Raw genomic sequence first — 25335 nt, 5'->3', positions numbered from 1 at the left:
CATTATTTAAACTGTCATGTTTATTCATATCATGATCTGATCACCATACTCAATATATCCCATATACCCCATATTGGGGTAATGATACAAAAGGTTTGCTAGGCTAGACCCTCTTTCACTCAGACTCAGCCCCCCCCCCCGAAACTCAGCCCCCCCAAAACTCAGCCCCCCCCCGAACCCCTCCCTGAAAAAAAATTAGCCCCCCCCCCCCCCCCCCGAAACGAAATCCTGGCTACGGGCCTGGGTGGATGCCTCCTTCATCATTGTGTACTTGGTAGCCAATTGTTTCCTGGTGACCCTGACTCTCTACTGCAGTGGTTTCCAACCTTTTTTTTGACCAGGGACCATTTTGACCAGGGACCACACTCCAACATTAGTACCAAAAGGGTTACAAATCAGTTTTTGGTCAACTTTAGATTTGGTTTGGTGATTCAGAAAATTGCATTAGATAGACCACATCAGCTCTAGTTTCTGTTACAGAACATATACCATCCAGTCGCCATCTGCTCACCCACAGAAAACCATATATTTAACAAGCCTTGGCACTATAATAGTGTTTCACCAGACCAGTCACATTCATTGCAATGGTGCAGTAACTGTGAGGCCATGGACCATATTTTAGTTCTTGTAGATGACTGGTGGTCCATGGATCCCAAGTTGGGAACCACTGCTCTACTGGCTACTTCATGGCTGTGTTATGGGGTAGTTGGAAGGGGAAGGGAAAGAGAGGATTGGGGCAACAGAAAGGGGAAGACATGATATAGGTCTGCCAGGCCAGAACTTTAAACTCCTCACTCAGTATCTCAGCATATGTATTTCAATTTCATCAATCCATTTGAGTGGCAAATTTGGAAGTGTGAAAATGTGGACAGCTACATTTCTCCTTAAGAGTCCAAAAGTCCAAACAGCTGTGTTGATTCACCCACACACACATACAGAGATACATACAAACCAAAGGCAGCAGCTCTTGATGTAATATACATTTTTATGAAGATCAGCTGACAATCCTAGTTTAGTGAGCCAGCTGGCAAAGGGCGGTACAGTGATATTTAGCATATAGGACTTTGGACAATGAGACCTGAGATCACATGAGAAAGAGGAAGAAAGAGACATAAATCCCCCTCCCCTAACAGAATAAGAATACCAGACCACCTGAAGACTTTTATGAGTTTCTTTTGTCAGTGGCAGGGAGAAACATCATGAAAAGGTTAAAAAAAAACTTGTTCTAACATTTTTCAGACAGAATCCTTTTGTACATGGCAATTTTTCCACAGTTGCTCAGTAGTGGGAAAGGAAGGCATACACAATGTGTCATCCATGAGCAGCCTATTCTGGCCCTTCATCACTACCAAGGCCATGTCTTTTGTAAAGCTAAAGACCCTTGATTGCCTATTTAAGACAACCCCATACTCAAATTATTATTATTATTATTATTATTATTATTATTATTATTATTATTATTATTATCATTATCAATATTATATTTATTTACACTCCACTTTATTTATTTATTATTTACCATATTTCTATCCCTCCCATCTCACCCTGAGTGGTATTCAAAGCGGCTTACAACTTGGCACAATTTGATGCCACATTGAAACATTAGCATATAAATAGATTAAGCATTCAGTCTTTAAACATAAAACAATATCATATAAATACAATTAAGCCTCATTAAATCTTTGCTCATTTACATTTGGGGTAAAAAAAAGGGTTGAGGGGTTATAATCACATATAATGTGACCCCATTTCATTCATCCACATCTGACAAAATATATTCTGTCTAAGCATTTTTAGGTCCTCCATCATGACTCCATTGTCTTCAGAAGTCCCTCATTTCAGTGGGGTTTGCTATTATCTCTCCTGTAGGAGACTCAAAGCTGCTTACATAAAAACAACCGCATATAATTTAAAATATAGCAATATGCAAACACTAAAACAGGATGAAATACAAACAGTATTTTAAAAATCCCAGTTAAAAACCATTAAACATGTTCAAAGTTAAAAACCACAGCCCCCTCTGACTTGATCTTAAAAACCTTTATTTTGTAGTTCACAATGTGTTCAGTTGTTTAATGTGGAAGCACAAAATGTACAGTCTGTGAAAATGATAAGAGTTGTGAATTTTTCCAAGGTGGTAAAAAATTTAAGACATTCAAATAAATTTGGGAGGGGGGACCTTTAACACTTATGTTTTAGCATTAAGAGGTAGAATATTCAGAGTGTATTTTATGAAAAAAAATCTCAGTTTGGTTTATCAAATGTGTTTCTCCTTCAGAAGCCCATTCTCCCTCAGAAACACCCTAGTACATTTGGCCTACCCACTGTGTTCTATTTCTCTATTATGTTATTTTGAAACTGTTTATTTTATTTTGTTATTTCATGTATATTTGATGGTATTTTTGCTTCTTGTATTTTATTTTGCTGTACTGTAATTTTAGGCTTGGCCTCATGTTAGCCGCCCCAAGTCCCCTTTGTGGAGATGGTGGAGGGATATAAATAAAGTTTATTATTATTGTTGTTATTAAATAGGTACATATGAATGAATGTGCTTTAGTGCATATGGCTTTTTAGGTGGTTTGAAGGCATGTAGTTTCTTTTTCAGCTGCATTTATAGAACATTAGACTTGCTGTCGCACTGAAGAGCCTGTTTGTAAGAAATCAAACAGATACGAGTAGTATTTTTCATTATGGTACAGTTCCATTATCCAGGTGGAGGCCACAAGGGGGCACTAGAGAGAGAAGGATTGTCCATTTTATGGGGTGGAGGGTGAATTGAAAAAGTAAAACAATTTCCCCCTCTTTTTCTGTTATTCCTGCCACTTATGTCCCCATCATGGAAACAATCCTCCTTTATGATATGGGAGGGGCAATAACCAGCAAAAATGGGGAAAATTGTTTTTTTCCTTCAACTCCCCTGCCATAAATGAAGTATCCTTCTCTCTCTAGTGCTCCCTAGTGGCCTCTGCCTTGATAATGGAACAGTACCTTAAGTACTATCAATAAACAATAAACAATTTGGTCTCTGAGATGAAGAAAGCAAAGTCAGGGGTTATTTCCTCATGCCCCGATGTTTGTACTTCACTAACTTAACCGGGATAAGCAACCTATGAAGTGTGTTCCTCCTTTGCTTACCTACAAGATACATGTTGTCTTGTTTGCCTCATTGTTCTTCTTTTTTTGCTTTTCCTTGTCCTTTCCTTGGATTCCCTGTGCTGGTATTACAGTAGCCACTACTACTTCTGTTTCAACCCCTCCTATTATGTTTTTTAAATAACTATTTACAATCAGTGTAGTGTAAAATGGATGTCAGTATAATCATCCATGAGTTCTGTCTTACGATATTACACTATTGCTGCACATTTCTAGTATTAATGTCAAGATGGTATGGATAAACAGTGTTCTCATCTTTCTTCTCGGAAGGACCTGGCTGGAAACTGCATTTCACTCATTTGGTTTTTGTGTGCATGAGAGATATGAGTGGGAGTGAGAAGTTCAATATCTTGTATACCTAAGCATTTTTGGTTTCCGCCTTCTCAGTAATACAGTTCAGTAATACAGCCTTGTGTGTACTTAGTTTGTAGTAGGCTGATAAGGACTTATTTTGTGCCTCAATGTATGTTTTGTTAGCAAAAGGTCCTGGGTTTCACCCCTGGTTAATACAGGTATGGTTGGAGACACCACTGTTGGGAATGATGGGCAGTCCTTGCCACTTAATATAAGATTCCCACTTCCCATAGGACTTATGGACATAGCTATGAAACAGCTTCTCTGTAAGTGTAGTTTTTAATCAAAAACAACAAGAAAAACACAAATAATTTACACCAAAAATGAAGATTGGTTGTTAGAGATTGTGGCTGAGCTGCCAATGCTACAAATAGCACAACAAAATTTCAGTTTCATACAGAGTAATACTTTTGAAGTTTAGAGGCAAGTAACTCACCAGCCTACCTATGGGTGACCTAAGACAAGGAAAGAACATTTGTGGAGCAGAACTGAAATGCAGTAATTTTATATTTTATCCTGGGTTGTTTTATCATGTTGTTATCCTAGCCACTTCTCAGGTATTATGGAGCACAAGAGCAGATAAATAAGAAAGTGAGAATGGAAATTGATCTGAAAAAATGTATTTATCCTCTTTGGTAAGCATAACAGGGATACATTTAACTATTATTTTTAGTTGGTGACTGTCATGAGTATTTTATTTTGCATTACTCAGATTTCATTATTTGTGATTTAACGTATCTACTTTATTGCCTGTAAAGGGGGAATGGTTTATTTCGGTTGACAGTGTGTTGGTGTGACTTGGTAGTACTCAAATTGTAAGAATTTGCTCTTCCTTAATTTCCATAGAAATTAGACACAGAACACAAACAGCTTTGGCAAGAAAGTTGTAAACATCCTGCTTGTAGTCATTTATTTAAGTAAACAAATGTTGCATTGTTATATCCTGTTCTTGGAAATCAATAATTACTAACAAAGGGATAGGAAGTCCTTGCTAAATATTGTCTGCCTGTGGATTAATGATGACATGATTTTGTATTTCAAATGTTGTGCTACTGTATAGTTGTCCTTGGTGGCAGAGAGAGAGAAAAATTGATTTTCATAAACAAAAATAAGTCATCCTGTTCACTGATTTGAATACATGTACTTTAGAAGTCAAATTGTCAGCCCTTAATATAGAGATTGCAAGAAAGTTGCATTCATACAAAACATTATTCCAGGATTTCAGAACTATCCTAGTTTACTCTGAACAAGTTGTGTGCACACATCCTGTTTCTTTCTGCTTTGCCTCTTCCACAGCCCAGAGAGTGTGTGTATATAGAGACAGCTACATTTGCAGATTTTGTTATTCACAGTTTTGATCAATACGTTTCCTCTATGAATCTCTAGGTCTTTCAATATGCCTCCTGGAAGTTGATCATGGAGTTATGCTGAAGGACTTAGAGATTCATAGAACGGTGTTCTTTCAGGTAAAAAATAGGGAGCTTTATTTCTGATTTTGCCACTTTTGCAGGGGCCCTGCTTCCCTGACTCCAATGAATGTGGAGGGCTTCTTATTTCCTTCATTTTTACCCCGCCCTTCTCCCACAGGGGACTCAGGGCGGCTTACATAAGCATCAGTGAGGCTGTCAACATATACATTCGATTAAAAACAATAAGACTCAGTTAAAACATTATAAAAATCATAAATAAAAACATTTAACATTCAATTAACATGCCGCAAAATCCAAGGTCCAGCCAGATAACTCCAATGTCGTAATGTTCAAATTTCCTTTTTAAGCTGCCATTGTCCTCTAGTCAGTGCCTCTAGTTGAATGCTTACTGTATGTAAAAATGAAAAAGTTTGCCTTTTATTGTACTATCTGAAGAGGATCCTTGCATATTATTTATGAAGAAGCAAGAATCGCGAGTCAGGAACTACATGAAATTTGTGGCTGGTTTATGAATATTTGTTTTTGTTTTGTTCTGAGTAATGAACGAAGCTATCATGCAAGACAAGTCATTTGTTTCTGGAGGGAGAAGTGAAAGTACAGTGTGTGGATAAGCACATAGTTTGCCCTTAGTAATTCTTGATTCATCAACAGACATGGTGCTATGTGATTTCAACATCTGCTAGAATTGTGGGTTTGGAAATTCGGCATGCCTGGTTAATTCAGAAAGCCAAATCAGACACAGATGGGTTCGAAGGCTGAAAAAAGAGGCATTCCTTCTCACTGGCCAGAGAGGATGTCAGTGGAGAAAGCACTTCAAAATACTGACATACCACAATTGTGAATACAGAGCATTTTATTTAGTTTCATAGCTATTCAAGACTCCTGTGTGGGCTCCTGATTGTTTGAGAAACTATCAGGTAGGGTCTGCTCTCTGGTTGTCTGATGTCACCGCTGGTTGGTCCTCTCCAGTGGCAGGAATAAATAAACGGTCATTGGATTACCTTTAAGTGTTTGTCCATTTACTGATCCACCCCTGAGAGGAATGTGGTGGGGCTGTGGGAACTGGGTCCTTAATGGGCTAGCTCTATTTATTTATTTATTTCTGCTGCTTATACCCCGCCCTTCTCACCCCCGAGGGGGGACTCAGGGTGGCTTACAAAAAGAAGGCACAATTCGATGCCCTTATCCAATTACATGCAAATATAAAAACAATTACAATAATTAAACAATTAACAGATTAAAAACATCAATATATAGCACCATAGCACAACAATAAGCAGTCTCATGGTCAGTGTTTCGCATTCCACTCTAGTAAACACAGTAAGGTTAGTCCATCGTACACAGTGGGTGCTCATAAGTGTTTTTTTCATTCATTCAGTCATTTCTGACTCTTCATGACCTCATGGACCAGCCCATGCCAGAGCTCCCTGTCAGCCATCATCACCCCCAGCTCCTTCAAGGTCAATCGAGTCACTTCAAGGATGCCATCCATCCATCTTGCCCTTTGTCGGCCCCACTTCCTTTTTCCTTCCTTTTTCCCCAGCATAATTGTCTTCTCTAAGCTTTCCTTTCTTCTCATGATGTGGCCAAAGTACTCATAAGTGATGTACATTTTATTTAAAGAGTCTGGCTTGAGGCATGAGTGCTGGATATTGCCCATAAATAGCCCCCATCTTATCAATAGAAGCAGGAAGCAAACCTCAGAACTCTGACATCAGTTTCTTGAGTGGTTCCTTGCATGTCTCCTGGTCCATTGTGAAGGAATTGTGGAAATGGGGAAAAGAGGTCTGGGTGTGTTGGGACAACATTCCAAAAGATTATTCATGACAAAAGGTTATTATCAGAAAAGAATGTGTGTGCTTGCCAGTATGACTGTAAGATTTCATATATTTTATCATTTGGGGGTCTGATTTCTTGATATCAATGGTCTACTGTCCTGTTTAAATGTTGTCAGACTTTACAATAATAATTCTGGGTCCTCCCCCCCCCCCCCCCCCGCATCATACCAGATTTATCCTTAGACAGGCAAAGAATGATAAACATATGTTTGATGCTGCTGTTGAATGCCAACACACATCTTCAAAATTCTCTGGAATGGAAAAATTAGAAACATTTTCCTAGTTATTATAGTGCAGAATAACTGTTGATTTGTTTCATACCAAGTGTTCAAAGTTCAGATGAACTACATCCAAGAGTATTGAAGGAACTAGCAGAAGTCATTTCAGAACCACTGGCAATTATCTTTGATAATTCTTGGAGAACAGGAGAAGTCCTAGCAGACTGGAGGAGGCCAAGTGTTGTCCCTATCTTCAAGAAGGGGGGGGGGGTGGAGGATTAAAGCAATTACTGTTCAGTCAGGTTGACATCAACAGTAGAAAAAATTATGCAGCAGATCATTAAGGAGGCAGTCTGTAATCACTTAGAAAAGAATGCTGTGATCACTAAAAATCAACATGGGTATCTCCAAAATTAGCCGTGTCAGACTAATCTTATCTCTTTTTTGACAGGCTTACAGGCTTGGTAAATGCAGGGAATGCTGTGGATGTAGCATATCATGATTCCAGTAAGGCCTTTGACAAAGTCCCGCAAGATCTTCTTGCAAACAAACTAGTAAAATATGGGTTAGACAATACCACTGTTAGGTGGATTTGTAATTGGTTAGGCGACTGAACCCAAAGGGTGCTCCTCAATGGTTCCTCTTCATCCTGGAAAAAAAAGTGACTACTAGAGTGCTGTAGGTTTGTGTCCTAGGCCCAGTTCTGTTCAACATCTTTATTAATGACTTAGATGAAGTTTTAGGAGGCATGCTTATCAAGTTTGCAGATGGCACCAAATAAAGAGGGATACCTAATATTCCAGAAGACAGGATCAGAATACAAAACCCCCTTAATAGATTAGAGTAGGGCCAAAACTAACAAAATGAATTTCAACAAGGAGAAATATAAGATAATACACTTAGACAAAAAAATGAAATTAAAAAATACAGGATGGGTGACACCTTGCTCGACAACAGTCCATGTGAAAAAGATCTTAGTGGGCGACAGGTTGAACGTGAGCCAACAGTGTGATGCTGCAGCTAAAAAGAGAATGGGATTTTGGGCTGCATCAAAAGGAGTATAGTGTCTAGATTGAGGGAAGCCATGGTGTCCCTCTAAACTGCTTTGGTTAGACCTCACCAGGAATACTGTGTCCAATTCTGGGCACCACAACTCAAGAGTGATATTGACAAACTAAAATGTGTCCAGAGGAGGGCAACTAAAATAATCCAAGGTTTGAAGACCATACCGTATGAGGAGGAGCTTAAAGAGCTAAGTATGTTTAACCCGCAGGATAGAATGTTTAGAGGAGATCTGATAGCCATGTATAAATATTTGAGATGATGTCATGGAGAAAAGGAAGCAGGTTTGTTTTCTGCTGCTCTGGAAACTAGGACTTGGAGCAATGGGTTCAAATTATAGGAAAAGATATTCCACTTGAACACTAGGAAGAATTTTGTGAGAGCTGTTGGAGTGTGGTGGAAGCTCCTTCCTTGGAGGCTTTTAAACAGAGTCTGCCTTGTACTTTTATTGTGCTTTTCCTGCATAGAAGGGGGTTGGACTAGATGTCCAATGTGGTCTCTTCCTACTCTGTGATTCTGTTACTGCATTTTAAGAAGACCAGTAGGGAAGCTAGAAAAAAAATATGGTATGTGTGAAGAGTCTGACTTATGTTACACTGAATGAAGTATCAAGGGTACCTAACTGTTCACACTATTTCAGACACATCTCATTTTATTGTGAGATGGTATTATGAAGGAATAGCTCTGATCACATCAATTTAAGTTGGTGACTAGAAAAATTTATACAACAAAGGCACAGAAAGACTAAAATGTACTTTATGGGGAGAGCTGGTTGCTTGGACTTAGGATGTATGCCCAAGGGTTGCTAGCATACATTTACACAGGACAAGTTAATCCAGAGCATTTATGCCACAGAACTGTCCTGGATCCACTGTGTACCTGCTGAACCTGGAACCATGTGTCCAGGCATCATTGTTGGCCATCCATTTGGACAATTTTGGACTAGGGAGGATGTGATATATTGGAATTCCAGTTAAAGGATGCTCAACCTGTATTGCCTTATTTCTACTGGTTTGACTTTTCTTCCTTTCCAGATTCAGGATGATGATGATAATTAAGAAATGGATAGCTAAAATTGGCATGAGAGAAGAACCTCATTATATTTAAAAGTCTTTTTCTGTATGGATTACAAGAGCAAATGTTCTGGTCCAACAATTGTGGCTAAAATATATAAATTAAATGTGATGAGAAATTGGACAATGTTTTTATTCAAATTAAGTCCTAGAGAAGGGGAGTGCAGTTTTATGTTTCGTGCAATGAAAGTGCAAGCATTCTTTCAGACAACTTAAATGTGGTTGAGCTTCAATATATCTGGATAGGAGCCAACACCAACTGGGAGGTTACAGTAAATAAATATTCTGAGTTCCATGAGTTCAGGAAACATATCATAAAATCAGGGTGAGCATTTCAGGATGGGACAATCCCTTGAGATAAGCACCACCAGAGTATTTAGAAGGCAATGACTGCAGTGCTGTTGCTTATCTGTGTCTCTATGTGATCTCTCAGTTATTATGTCGAATAGATAATTACACAGTTAATGTTGAACCTGAACACTTGGGCTTAATCCACTATTGTTCTCAACTGGAATACAGGCAATATTTACTAGGGTTAGGAGCACAGGACTACCATGAAAGTGAAAAACTGTGAATATAAAGAAATTATTTTTTTTACTCAAGAGATCACCTCTCTAAAATTTCTAGGTTTTCCATCACAGCTCTATGGTTAACTTCCACTGAAAGCTGGCCATAGAATCATTTTGGAGAAACTAAATATTCTTAAAGATGTGAATTTAACTATGATTTTTTAAAAATACCATTGATTTTTAAGTCTGTTTTAATGTTTGTATATTTTAAAATTTTAAATTGTATTGAAATGCTTTTAATGTAGGCCGCTTTGAGTCTCATTTGTGGAGAAAAAAGTGGGGCATAAATAAATAAACAAACAAATAAATAAATAATCCTGTCTAAAATCTCTAGGTCCTCCAGCGTAACTGGAGGATGTTGACTATAGAGTCACACTGGAGGACCTAGAGATTTAAAATCAAATTTGTGAATTATCAGATCCGCAAAAGTTAATGCCACTGATGTGGAAGGACAAGTGTATCTCCATTGGAATGAAGGATGTCTGTTAACCTCCATCATTTCTATAATTTCAGTGAATCTTGTGTCTCAAAGCTAAGCCCACTAATTCACCTCATTCCCCCTGATGCAAATAAATTGTTTTTTATGTTCATGGTATATATGGAAATGCTGTATACCTAACTCGACTCAGTCAATATAGGTGATAAATAAAATGATATAACCTTACCGGTATGAAAATAACATGAAAAGTAGCTTCCAACGAAAAGTAGCTACCTAAAAAGCCTTACAAAATTCACCTGGTCACCATAAGTAGTAGAGAGGTGAGTTGAAAACACATTCTCACAGACAAAGATAACTGGGGAATGATGGTAATTTAACTGAAGCTGGAGAGGATTCTTGGATGTTTGTCGAATACTTGAAAAGATGCCTCTGAATTTAGCTTCTCTCATAGCCACATTGATAGATTGATAGTTTTCTTTAAAAAAGACACTTGACTTAGTTTTTCATTAGTTTTCCTTCCACATTTTCTATTGATATACTATATTTAATTAAGGAACTAAGTTATATTCTAGATCCTTCACACTAAGGACTTTTTTTTGTTGTGCCAGGAGCGACTTGAGAAACTGCAAGTCGCTTCTGGTGTGAGAGAATTGGCCATCTGCAAGGACGTTGCCCAGGGGACGCCCGGATAATTTGATGTTTTTATCATCCTTGTGGGAGGCTTCTCTCATGTCCCTACATGAGGAGCTGGAGTTGATAGAGGGAGCTTATCCGCCTCTCCCCTGATTCGAACCTGCGACCTGTTGGTCTTCAATCCTGCTGGCACAAGGCTTTAAACCACTGCGCCACCGGGGACTCCTGCACTAAGGACTGCTTTAATATCACACCTAATTGTTTTAGGTCATTGAGGAAAACTGTTTTGTTTACTTCTAAATCTTGCCTATTGTAAGTGAAAGAGAGTTTTATGACAGCATTAACACCCCATTCTAGCTGTTTGACTTTTGTTAGCCAAGAATTAAATATAATTGCTGCATTTCTGGGGATATAAAAACCCCACATTCAGGAATGAAGAGAGAGCTACAGCAGGTTTCCTTGGTAACAAGTAAAGCACCTTTTAAAAAAAAAGTCCTTGATATGATCTGTAGGTGTGCTTTTGTTAGCTTTTGGAAATTTTCACTTGAAATGGTCAGTTTTTAAATTACACCAATATGTTGAAAAGGGATAGAGATCTAATGTTTTTATGGCACACTTTCTCCTTGAAGTGGATGGGTGGGAACAAATAAATGATGAGTTAAGATGTGCACTATTTGTCTTTCATTAAGAATGCAAAATAAACTCTGCAAAGACCCAGCTAGTCTGGTTACTTGGTTAACACTATAGCTAACACTATAGCTAACCAGTCTATAGAAAGCATGGCAACAGAACATGGGTGCAACTGTGCCTTTTCTTTCACATTTATTCATTTCATGTCAAACGCATTGCACAAATAAATTAGTATAAAACTGATAAAATGGAAGGAACACAAGTGGCTAAATAATTTTAGACCAAAAATGAGCAACAGCAACCACATTGTTTGTAGATTTAAATAGTTCTTCCTCTGTGCATGAGGCAGGGCACAATGGGCAAGCATACACATCCTGAGTTGTTTGTTCTGCTCCATGGTCTCACAAGGTGGAGATTCTTCTAGGTAGTGCCATTTAGCCAGATCTTTTGATCTGCCAGCTCCAGTTCTGAGTCTGTTCAGGGACTTCCAAGTTGCCGATTCTTGGTTTTCCCCTGGAGGCAGACCCTTGTGGGGGCCATCCAGTAGGGATTTCCTGGTTCGGCTGCCCAGAGGGTTACTCTTGTTGTTTCTGTGGGAACATTAAGAGGAGTGTAATTCTCATGAAACTTTTCCTTGATTTGAGTCTACGGAGAGAAGGCTGATAGCCATGCAGTGGATGGCTTTCACAGATTTCAACCTTGTTTCTCTCAACCTTTTTTTCTTTCACATGCCAACAAGTAACACACAAAATCATACATTTTCAGATACTAGAGAGAACGAACAGTCATCAAAATTTAGCAATAACTCTGTTCTGAATTTTTCATGTCCCCTTTCCACAATCCTACAATTTAATTATGTGCCATCTGGAAAAAAAAACTTTTATTTATCTAACCTCTTCTACAGTTCAACTTCAATAGATGATACCAGATTAAAGGAATACCTTGGCCAACAAACCCTTTGCCAAAATCCTACTTTTTATGGGGTTTCTTTCAGCTTTCCCAAATCTTTTATGGCCACCCAGATCCTTTTTCCTCCTGGACTTCTGTCCAGCTAGAAGGGATTTTTAAAAAGCAACATTAGTGCTTTGAGGATGGCAAGGGAGGGCTGGAGTAACACAGACTTTCAGTATTGTTTTACTAAAGGTTTTTCTCCAGTAAACAATACAATAAATATTCAGCTGAAAAACAGTGGGATTCTAATTTAGGTGGTCCTACTGTAGCTGTATGTATCTGCTTGCGTGTGTCTGCCCAGCATGCTCCAAAAGCATAGATCTGTAAGTTTGGTCACAAAAATGGAAATCATAAAGAAAGTGGAGACTGGTGAAAGAAAACAATAATCATCCCTGGATGGGTTTTGAGAAGAAGCTTTCAAGTGTTCTCCAGATGGTTCAAGATGTTTTTATTTCCTTATTTGAGACTGACCTGACTTAAACCTCTTCCACACTGCCCCTATATGCCAGAATCCGATCCCAGATTATCTCCTGACAGAGGAGATTCATATAATCCAGTTTAAAGCAGATAATCTGGGATCAGATCCTGGAATATAGGTCAGTGTAGAAGGGGCCTTAGTTCTTTCATTTTACTTGAATGCATTGTTAGTTGTGAAAAAAAGCTGCTAAAATATGTTGAATTGCTCATTTTTGTGTGTTTCAAGAATCTGTTTCTATCTTTTCTCTGTTATTTAGCTTCCCGTACCAAAGTTTCTCTTGAGGAAGTAATGTCCAGGTAGATGTGGTATACCTGTATGATGAAATAAAGAGAAAAGGCTTCTATATATCTAATGCCTTAACACAATGGACAGTTTTCTTTACTTCTTTTGTATCCCACCTTATTTGCTTTTTTTTCGGTACTGGTTCATTATCCAGACAGAGGTCACAAGGGGGTGCTAAAGAGAGACGGATAGTCCATTTTATTGGGGGCGGGGGTAGAGGAAAACTATTTGAAGGAGGAAAACAATTTTCCCTGTTTTCTCTGCCCCCCCCCCCAATCTTAAACAAGGATTGTTTCCACAATGGGGACATGGATGAGGGAAATAACAGGAAAATGGGTAGAAATGGTTTTACTTCCTCGGCTCATCCCCCACCCCCATAAAATAGACTATCCTTATCTCTCTAGCACCCCCTGGTGGCCTCTGCCTGGGTAATGGAACTGTATTCTTTTTCTCTCCTCGGTCATATAGGCTCAAGCTTTCTAAAACAAGATTTAGATGACTCTCTTGAACATTGTTGTTGTGCTTTTCTATATCGTTTCCAGCTTTATTAAATCCTGTAGTGGGATTACTGATGTAATAGTACAGGATGTTACCGATACAGTCTCTATAGCATTTGCTAATTCTACACAATAGAAGGAATGTATTTTGATGCTACTTTAATTGCCATGGCTCGATGTTAGGAATCTTGGGGTTTGCATTCAAGTGAAGCACCAGCACTCTTTGGCAGAGAAGGCGAAAGATCATGTAAAACTACAACTCCCTTGTTTCCATAGCATTGGGCCATGGCAGTTAAAGTGGTATCAAAGTCCATTAATTTTTCAGTGTAGATGTATCCATAGAGAGTCTGGAATTGTAGGCATTAATCTAAAACAGTTTTCTGGCAGATGTATGCTTTGCCACAAAGAGATGTTTTGTAAAACCAGAGTGATAGCTCAAACCATTTCATAATATCTGGGAAAATCCATCCCTTTCCATTAATGTGGAGATTATAACAAAACATATAGAGGAGTAGTGAGGTTTGAGATGGAAGTGGTCATAACAGATGTTGTTGTAGTTCCCTGGTTATCAAACCACACAGAGGCTTCAGCCCTGCTTACTCTGCCTCCATTACACTGTTCAGTGTAGTGACCAAGAGTTGTACACAGTATTTCAGATGTGCTGCCTCCATGAATGTGTACCAGGGCAGTATGCTTCAGGCAGTATTCTCTCAGTTCTTTTTCTAATTATGCTCTTCCCTCTTTATATTACATTTTTTATTGTTAGTTCATACATGTGTAAACAAATCTTACCAAGAAAGCCTCACGACAGGTTTGTTTTGTTGTTGCTATTGTTATGGCAACCCTAAGACAAATATTTCACCAGGTTTTCTTATTAAGATTTGTTCAAAAGTGTTTGCCTTTTCCTTCCGCTGAGGCTGAGAGAGTGTGATCCACCCAGTGGGTTTTTATGGTGAAGCAGGTATTTGAATCCTGGTTTCCAGGCTCCCCAAAAGACGGCCATCCAGCCTCTGATTAAAGTGTCCAAAGAAGGAGCTGTACTCAGAGGCAGTGAGTTTCACTGTTGAACAGCTCTTACAATCAGCTTTGCCATATGTCATTTTCTTACAAAGATTTGATGCTTTTAAAACTTGCTGTACATAAACACGACTTTTCTCTCTATCGTCTACCAGAGCTACTAGAAAACAAATGTTAGCTCCATGAGAGAAAACATATAAATAAGTGTTTCCTTCCGTCACACTGAAACTCAAGAGAAAAAGTGGAAGGGAAAACATTCCTGCTCTCAATGTCCCTTACCTAGCCTTATGGAGGTGGAGGAAAAGATGTGGCTATTTGATAAAATATAATTCTGCATAACATCAATTCCGATCTTTTAAATAGTAACTACTTCTACAATGCATATCAAGATACATAATTTATAAACAGGGTCCGCATTGATAAGTACTTGGATGGGTGTGTGCTAAAGGAATACTTGGTGCGGTAGGCTCTGATTCAGAGAAGGGAACTGACAAAATCACCTGCTGATTTATAGTGACCCCATTAATTTCATAGGGTTTTTGTAAGCAAGGAACATCCAAATGTTATGAAATTAACTGGGCTCACCATAAATCAGCAGGCAACTTGAAGGCACACAACACAGATGTGGGAACACTAGCCTGAATCTCGCTTGCAGTCTCATGTAGTGTAGCTCTGTTAAATGATAAGTCAAGATTTATGCAAAGCCTGTTAATTCAATAGGCTGACGTTTGTTGGAAATAATAGGATTAAGGATATTAAGTGCAGGATTCGCTTTAACTGAGCATTTATTTTTCAGTGCATGCATGCATCAGTACATCAACACATACATACATGTTCTGTGAATTGAGGCCTTTGCTTTATTTTCAAATTATATTTAGAATTGTAGAGTAGACATGTACTTAAAAATAAAGTGCTCAAAACTGTAAGCAAAGCTCTCAGTTTCCAACTCAAGAGTGCATGGCGTTGGACATAGTTATGACAAATGTAGTTTAAGGAACTCTTGAGCCTTTTGGGGGGTTTTCTCTGTCTTCAGAACAAACAGCCTTAGGAGGATCTAATGAGAGACAGCAAAAGGTCTGGGTCAGTTCTAAGACTTTCTGCCTGTCATTTCCAAACCCCTCTTCCTTCCCCTTCCCCTTCCCCTTCCCCTTCCCCTTCCCCTTCCCCTTCCCCTTCCCCTTCCCCTTCCCCTTCCCCTTCCCCTTCCCCTTCCCCTTCCCCTTCCCCTTCCCCTTCCCCTTCCCCTTCCCCTTCCCCTTCCCCTTCCCCTTCCCCTTCCCCTTCCCCTTCCCCTTCTTCCCCTTCCCCTTCCCCGTCCCCTTCCCCTTCCCCTTCCCTGTCCCCTTCCCCTTCTTCCCCTTCCCCTTCCCTGTCCCCTTCCCCGTCCCCTTCCCCTTCCCCTCCTCCTCCCCTCCCCCCTCCCCCTCCTTTTTGTTCTGTATGTTTTCAAAACTTTTTATGTCCTCTGATCTATATTGGATTACCTGGAGTGGGATGAGGGGAAAAACCACAGCAGCTCTTGGTGTGACTTCAGGAAGAACTTTTAGGCACAGAGTATAGATTTCCTATTCTTCAAATCCACATCTCCTGAAACCAGTTATCTCTGGAGGGGGAAGTAATGCCAGACATTTGTTCCTTTTGTCTGCTTCTTATCTTTTAATATGACTGTTCAGTAGTCACCCTCAATAGTTACTTTTTCAGATGACAACTTCCAACACTCCCCCCCCCCCCCAAAAAAAAAGAAAATTCACCAACCATGCTGGGAATTATAGGACTTCATTGCAAACGGGCATTGAAGCTGGATCATCACCTTTGGCGATGGTCCCTATCACATGATGTTGTGGGCAGCCTGCTAATGATTTACCCCCCTCCCTTTCACCCCCCACCTGCAATTGTCCCATCTCTATTGGTGGGTAAAACCCATCAATAGTTCCTGATCCCATTACATTCCCACCTTCTACCTTAGTATGATGGGTCCCTTCTGCTTTTGTGCTGCCATTATAGTGATGTCAGAGGTCGCTTCTCCTCCTCTGACCCCCTTTCCCATTGCTATTCCCAAATGTCAGTATTCCTTTTACAGACAGTCCCCAAGTTATGAACAAGATAGGTTCTGTAGGTTTGTTCTTAAACTGAATTTGTATGTGAGTCAGAACACATACATTTTTAAAGTGTTACTCCTGCCAAAAATGTATATTTTTAAGCTTTAGATAGCATAGAAAAGAGTTAAAATTTCTGTAGTATTTTTTTTGCTGTGTGTGCCCCCTTTCAGAAGATTTCATCTCTTTCAGGAGTGAATTTCCCTTCCGAGGGGTAGATTTCTCTCACTTCCTGTTGTCTCACCCCTGTTCTTAACTATGAGTCATTTGTAAGTCATGTGTTTGTAACTCAGGGACGGCATGTATTTAACATATTATATTTATATTTGTCTTTTAAAAATTTTAAATGTTGTAAAATAAAATTAAAAAAATTAAAGGAGCCACAGGAAGGCAGGGTTATGAAAAAATCCTTAGCCCAGAAAATATTTTTTGTCCAATTTCTAATTAAATTTGTTTTTATCACTTGTGGTACATAATTTACTTGCTATTAGGACCACTAATAATTTGATAACATTTATGTTAGTTACTGCCTGTAGGCTGCTAGAAGAAATTCAGAATCTAGTTCTCTTCCATTGATGAACATTGAATTTTCTCCTGTCAGGCAACTTTATGCTATACTGTTCAGTGAAAGATGGTTGAATCATCCCAGAGCAGACACTGCATGCTTTCTGAGTTCATGCAGATTGTAGATTAAACGGAATAAAAGAATTGTCATGTCATTTGAAAACAAGGGGAAGTAAGACAGAAAAGCATTTGATGACAACTTTCGGTGAGAGCTGTCCACTACAAGTAAATGTGTAACCAGAAACAGAAGTCATTTGGATACCTCAACAACACTTTCCTGGGTGCAATTAGAATTTATAAATCAATTTTAGAAAACCTCAAACAGTTGTAAGCTGTATCAAAATGTATATATACTAAGATGTCATGCAACCATGTACTGTAATTTATGTCTGAATATTCTTGGACTGAGTATTTATGACCTCTAGTGGTAGTAAGGAGAAAATGCTATTCTTTTGTTTTTTAGGTAGATCAGCTCTTAAAAGAACATACACGGTATATATACACATGTACACATACACACATATACACATAAAAATTGTATGGAGTGGGAAACATAGCAAAATGGGAATCTTTGTTGAATGAATGCAGTGTCAAACTAGAATATTACCAAGAAGCCATCTTATACTAGAACTTGGCAAAGTTACTAGCTACAAATACCGTAAAGTTACAAACCCAACTAACCCAAGTTTTTTTTAACCTTGGGTTAACTTTGAGTTAAAAAAAATCTTTGCAGTTTGAGTGAATACTGTTTTCTATGCAAACTAACAACATGTGAATTTTGTAGCATTTTATGCACAGGAGGAGACAACTTTTTCTGCACAGAAAATTATATTTCCATGTAATTTTTCTTTGCACAGAAGATGCTATTTTTGTGCAAAAACAACCATGTGTAAATTTTGTAAAAAAAAAAAAAGTGCTGAATTGCAACTTGATTTCAAAAACTGCATTGTTTTGGAGCTTTTTTTTTTTAAGAGTGGGAAGAAAATTGCTATAATTACTCATTGCTTCCTTTGAGAAGCTCTTTGTTCATGGCTATAAAATTGTGACTGATGTGTATTTGTTAGAATGTTGGGATGGCCAGGATGAAGTACCCTGTTTTCCTGAAAATAAGACCTAACTGGAAAATAAACCCTAGTATGATTTTTCAGGATTCTGGTAATATTAACCCTACACCTAAAATAAGCCCCAGTCAAAATAGTCAACCAGGCAGATGTATTTGCCGGTAGTACACCCATTGCAATGCACAATGGACATGATGGATTATTATAAAATAATATTCATACATACATAAATAATATTGCTGACATAGTATTATGAGAATGTTCCAGAAGATAATAACTATGTATGAATAAATATAGATTTTTGTACTTGAACAAATGTCCGTTATTGTACATGAAAAAGTGAACAAATGTATATTGTTCTTCATGAAAAAAGAAGGCATCCTCTGAAAATAAGCCCTAACGTGTCTTATATGATTAAAAATAATATAAGACTTGGTCTTATTTTTTGGAGAAATATAGTATCCACAAATCTATGAAACTCAATAGATAGTCAGAGAAATATAAATCTAACACATACATGCATACATAGTTTTCTTGTGGTTTCTGGCTAATCTTTGACAGCTACCTGTGGTCCAATCTTAACATCATTTCATGTTTAGAGAGTGCCAAGCATTTTCTCGATATCTGTGGAATTAGAGTAATGGAATCAGAGTTATGTATACTTCATTTCAGGTAGGGAATGAGATGCATGCTTTTATTTTCAAATTTCTGCTTACAATCTGTATTTTGTACAACAATTTTGCACAGTATCTCCCATTTTTATAACCTTTGTAATGTTTGTGATTATGCATAATTCTAATTTTGATAGTGATGGTTTCTGAGGTGTTCACAGGTATTGTCCACATGCCCTTGGATATGTCTTTCACAAACATAAGGGGTCAAACCCATAAAATTAGAGATGTTTTTAGAGAGCTAAATTTTGCACTTAGTGCTTTATTCCACACTCGGTATTTGAATTCCATCTGAATATGGTGTTTTTATCCTTAAAACCTTCCCACTGAATAACTTCACAGTTTGTATCTTTGCTTTATTCTTAAGTTATAAAATTACTATATGGTCACTGCTTACACTCTAAAATCTAAATATTTTAGTTCAGTTTTTAATCAGGTTATATTAACTTGTGTAGGAATAATTTTGTCATAATATTTAAAGTGCCAGTAATACAAGTGCTATAAAATCCTCCCAGTTAAACAGAAGACAAGAAATCGGGGCTCTCTGGGAACCCTGGGGTTTCTCAAAAAGGTCACTAAGGGCTTTTTAATTTTTATGGAGTGGTTCCCTGAGACCTGATGATTATTTCAGGTGTTCCTCATAGTGAAAAAATGTTGAGGAAGGCTGTAATCAATTTTACATCAATGAATTTTCATATAGCAGAGATTTCTGTTAAACCCCACTCCACTCCTTGATGCCTTATGTTGCTTTGTGAAGACTCACTTGCTCTCTTCCTGTGTTTTATTGCAGGTACAGGAGAAAGTGGAAAAAGTACATTTATTAAACAGATGAGGATTATTCATGGAACAGGCTACACGGAAGAAGATCGGAAAGGCTTCCAAAAAATGATTTATCAAAATATCTATTCTGCTATGCAGGCTATGATCAGAGCAATGGATGCTTTACAAATACCATATGCATCTGAGCAGTGCAAGGTACATGTTCATAAACTGTTGTCTCTTAAATGAATTTTTTTCCTTTTGGGGTGAAACAAATAAATGGCTGTAAAACTCCCCAAAGAGTATGCTTACAAAAAGATTTATAAGAATCTTGATATACTGAGGGTGGTTTCAAACAGCAGTAAATTCCACAGTTTAAAAAACCCGGGTCAGGATGGACTGTAGTTTGCACACCAGCCTAGAAAACACATACTTTTGGGGCTGGGTTTCTACATGCCTCCCCATAACCTTCCAGGAGGATAGCTAGATACTCAGACCCCTCTCCAACCTCTCCCAAAACTTTGTGTGTGTGTGTGTGTGTGTGTGTGTGTGTGTGTGTGTATATATATATATATATATATATATATATATATATATATCGTACCCAGCCACCATTAATGTGCTGCCGGCACTCTCCTGGCACTTAGGAATGACACACCAGAAGGGGGGACAGGAGTTATTTTCTTCCACCTTTCTCCTGGCGCATCATTCCTAAGTACCAGGAGAGGGCTGGTAGCAGGAAAATACTGGCCCCATAAATTATTATTATTTTTAAAGGGTGATTGGGGAAGGGGTTGGTGCCCAGAAAATTACGAGGGATCAGTCTGGACTGCCCTCTCAGAAGTCCAGGACTTCTGAGGGGGCAATCCAGACAGTTGCCATAGTCAGTTTGACCTGTGCCTTTCAAGAAGGCAGGAATCAAACCCACTATCACATTACTTCATCACAAAGCAGCGTTTTCCTGCTTTGTGCTAAAAGCATTCGTAATTTTGTTGGGTATAGTTTGGACATCCCCTGCAAATATCTGGAAGGGCAACCGTGGACAGCGAGTGGAGAGGGGAGGCCTGGTCTCTGAGAGGTACCCTCTATCTTGTGGGGTTCCTCAGGGGGCCATTCTCTCCCCTCTGTTGTTTAACATCTATATGCAACCACTTGCTCAGCTGGTTCGAGGTTTTGGGCTTGAGTGTTATCAGTATGCCGATGACACTCAGCTGGTGCTGAAGATGGAAGGCCGACTGGACTCTGTACCTGATTGTTTCCATCAGTGCCTCGAGGCCGTTACTGGATGGCTGCGTGCCAGCAGGTTGAGGGTGAATCCAGCAAAGACAGAGATCCTATGGCTGGGTGGACCGGGCAGTGGGGACATCCATTTGCCCACCCTGGATGGCGAGGCGTTACGCCCGTCATCATTGGTAAAGAGTCTGGGAGTCCTTTTGGACCCTCTGCTGACAATGGAGGCCCAGGTCTCCGCCGTGAGCAAAACCGCCTTCTTTCACCTGTGGCAGGCTAGACGGCTAGCCCCCTACCTGTCCAGGGACGACCTAGCTACGGTGATCCAGGCCACGGTCATCTCAAGGCTGGACTACTGTAATGCCCTCTACATTGGCCTCCCTCTGTCGGTGATTCGGAAGCTCAAGTTGGTACCAAACGCAGCTGCTCGGCTTCTTGCGGGAATTCCGATGAGATGCCACATAACACCAATCTTACTACAGCTGCATTGGTTACCAATTGAGCACCGGATCACTTTCAAAGTGATGGTACTCACCTTTAAGGCCTTGCATGGTCTGGGGCCAATGTATCTGAGGGATCGTCTCACCCCCTACCAACCCCAGAGATCCCTCCGCTCTGAGGACCAAGATCTATTGGAAGTCCCCAGTGTCAAGACCTTGCGTCTAATGGCAACCAGACGCAGAGCCTTCACAGCAGTGGCGCCATCAGTCTGGAATGCTCTGCCACCTGAAGTTCGTGCCCTGCGGGACTTACCAGCTTTCCGCAGGGCATGTAAGACATACCTGTTACGACAGGCTTTTAATGTTTGATACTGTTGTTTTTAAATTGTTTTAAATTGCTTTTAAACTTTGTTAGATTTTAGCTATTCTTGTAAGCCGCTCCGAGCCCCAGGGGAGTGGCGGCATATAAGTTTAAATAATAAATAAAAATGTTTTGTGCCCTATCTGGATGCACCCTGAAATTTCGAGATAGGAGGAGAAAGAAGTATGTGTTTACTTTCTTTTTATCATCAACAACACTACTCATATCGATTCAAATCACAGTTGGAAACCATGATAAAAATAAACTCGGAGAGCTCCTAAACATATTTTGGAATTCTAATTAAATGAAGAGTCACAAAAGTAGTTTAGGAAGTCTGTATGACTTCTCCAAATGCAAGTACATTTGTGGAGTCCATTCAGTAATTTTATAACCTAATTCTCCTGAGATGTGATCCCACCTTTTTGTGTCCTGGAATCAATTTTAAAATGCCTGTATCAGAGTTGTTAAATGTTAGGTTTGTAAAAATATTTCATGTCCTCAGTAGTTTGATGGGAATATTTTCCTTGTAGTAATAAAAGAACATGGTCAACAATACAGATCTATAAATGTTAGATCAGAAGGAAGAACCATTAAGTTCAATAACATTTATTTTTGAAACACTAGAGAACTAATATGGTGTAGTGGTTTGAAGGCAACTCCCACTTCCCCTGAACTAATCTTTCCACGAAAATGCTGTGATAAATTCACTTTAGGATTGTTACAAGCCAGCAAAGACTTGAAAGCACACAACAAAACAACAAAAAGAAAGAATGAGGTTGCATTTAAGATAGACTATGGTGTGTAAGTATGGAGAATGCAAATGAAGCAGACACAAAATAAAAAACAAAATGTGGGCAAAGTGATGATTTACTGAAGGCATAATACAAAGTGAATGAAAAAATGTTCCACAGTCCTTTCAAGATGGTAGATAATTTTGCAATAATTCCTCAAACATCTGGAAAAAACATCTCATTTAGTGGGCTCAAATTGCAGCAAGTGGAGCGACACCAGTTGTTTATTCAAAGGTGTTTTTCCATGATACCAAATTCTGTGGTTTTATGCTGAGATATTATGTTGTTGCCCAAAGCAACAGCAAATTCACATCTATGTTTGGTATTTATTTCCAAAGTACTGTGGCTAGAAAAAAATTCTGATGGAGTCCCAAGAGAAATTGCGGTCTACTATTATGGGTATGCAAATATGAGTTGCCAATTTACTAGATGCAATAAATCATATATATACTGATTGCACTTTGATTGTTTAATCTTAACTATTTGTTTTTCTCTGATCCAGTAAAGCCACAGACATGTCTAGTGTAACTGAAGGCACTCCCAAGGAGATTGTTTCAAATCCTAATGATTAAGAGTAGGCCATCAGGGAGAAATGAGAACCATTTCAAAAACTAGCATGGAGTTTAAACCAAAAAAGCATGATACTATGCAGAAAAGCAGTGAGGAAAAAAGCTACAGGTGACAAAACAAGGACACTGGCTCCCAAATAAGAAGCCTCACTCAAAATGAATTTTCCTTTACTCTCTAAATTTGGTGCACAGCAGAAGCATACTTTCCAACATTTTGCAGTTGAAAACTGGGACATATGTGGCAAAGATGGTAAAGTTATTTATGAATGGGAGAGACAGTAGCTAGGAGAAGTTACAGCAGTTTGCTCTTGCCTACTGGGAAAAGCAAAATGGTTCCTCTCTTCTCCTTGCATTATTTCTGAATTAATAGAGTGCACACAATTTTAGCTGCAGGTGAAGTAAGCTGAGGACCAAGGGGGATTGTGGAAAGATTGGAGAGAAACTGGGACATTTTAAAAGCAGCAGAAAAGTGGAATGGCAGGGGGCCAATTGGATCTCTCCCTGCAATATTGGGACTGTTAAGGGCAGGCGGGTAACTAGGAACTTTAACAGAGTGTTAAATATAGGCACCACTATCTAACCAGTGGTTAGAGTGTTGGACAGTAACCCTGGAGTTCTAATGTCTGCTTGATTATGAAAACCCACTGCATGGCCTTGGGCAAGTCACACCATTAGCCTTAATATTTGTGTGTGTGTGTGTGTGTGTGCGCGCCAGGAGTGACTTGAGAAAGTGTAAGTCACTTCTGGTGTGAGAGAACTGATGTTTTATAATACTTGTGGGAAGCTTCTCTCATGTCCCCACATGGGGAGCAGGAGCTGACAGAGGGAGCTCAACTCACTCTCCCCAGATTTGAACCGCTTACCTGTCAGTCAGCAGTCCAGCCAGCACAAGGGTTTATAATGTTGCCTTAAAGTCACCATAAGTCAGAAACATTCTGAAGGCACAGACCAATAATCAGTTACTTCCCATAGATAGGAAAGTACTAAATCATGTTTTTAAAAGTTGTAACATTGGGAAAACTTATCAATATGAATTAAAGAAGACTGTTATAAATTGATATGGAAATGCTATCTAACACCAGTAAAAATAGCAAATATAAATAAAAATTATTCAAAAAACTGATGGAGAGGATGCCAGAAATTGGGAACACATATACATAGGTGGTAGTGATGTAAATATGTTAGTAAATTTTAGGGAAAGGTATTTAGATAGAAAGATGATATTATCAATATAAAGAAAGAAAGAAGCCCTAGTATTGCTTTGTTATCATTATATAATAACAAACAGTTGAAAAGGGAAAAGATGCAATATCTATTTTACTAACAGTAGCAAGGTTGCTTATTGCAAGGAATTGGAAAGGGAAATAAATATACAAATCAAAGAATCATATAAGGAATTATGGAAAACGGCAAGAAATGATAAGTTGACATGTTGGTTAAACGTGAAGAAAGGAATATGGAGTAAAATGATTCATGATGTCTGGGGAAAAATTATTGAAAGAGGATTTGAAAAGAAGAATTGAAAGTTATCTCCACAAGAAAAAAAATGAAATTTTGGACAGAGAATATAAAAATAAGTGGCTCATAGAAAAGCATAGATAAGAGTGACATTTACAGTAGATATAATGAGATTAATGTGGGGAAAGGATATTATATGTCTGCTATATTATAAAGGTATTGCTTTATTTTATGAAAATAAAAAAGGTAAAAGTTGTAACATTGCAAAGTACTTTCTTTGTCTGTAGTGAGTAATTTCATTGAAAAGTTAACTCTCAAAGCTCGGTCCCTGGCCTAATAGTTTCAGATGACAATCTCTGGACGTAGAGTTTCACTTCTACTGCAGGAACAAAAACTAGCCTTGGAATGAAACCCAGATTGTGATTGCTCTCAGATGTATATGGAGAATAAACATTTTCTTTATAAATTTTGTCCATAAAGATACTCTTTGATGTAGAAATCATTCAAGCATTTTAAACAGTGTTGGAAATTGTGCAGTCCACCAGATGTTGCTGAATTGTAACTTCCAGTTTTCCTCTCCTTTGTCTATGCTGACTGTTACAATTTAATCATATTTTGAAATCCACATAATTCCTACCCATGATTTTGAGGCTAACAGGGGATTATCTGTATAATCTGAAGATATTGAAAGCCTTTAAAAAAAAGATTTTA

The 25335-nt window shown here is 38.7% G+C and overlaps 1 protein-coding gene across 2 annotated transcripts in view; it reads left to right on the top strand.

Moving 5' to 3' along the window:
- LOC132767337 (guanine nucleotide-binding protein subunit alpha-14) overlaps positions 1-25335 on the top strand; it is a 48734-nt gene that overhangs the window by 6167 nt on the left and 17232 nt on the right. For both annotated transcript variants that reach the window (XM_067464437.1, XM_060762170.2), the window contains exon 2: positions 19807-19991. In XM_067464437.1, the coding sequence (XP_067320538.1) occupies positions 19845-19991 (147 nt within the window). In that variant the 5' untranslated portion in view covers positions 19807-19844. The remainder of the gene's footprint in view (positions 1-19806; positions 19992-25335) is intronic.

This window comes from Anolis sagrei, chromosome 2 (genome assembly GCF_037176765.1).
Source record: "Anolis sagrei isolate rAnoSag1 chromosome 2, rAnoSag1.mat, whole genome shotgun sequence".
NCBI classification, from domain to species: domain Eukaryota; kingdom Metazoa; phylum Chordata; class Lepidosauria; order Squamata; family Dactyloidae; genus Anolis; species Anolis sagrei.
Note: the sequence above shows the minus strand (reverse complement) of the source record. Positions and strands in the feature narration are given on the sequence as shown.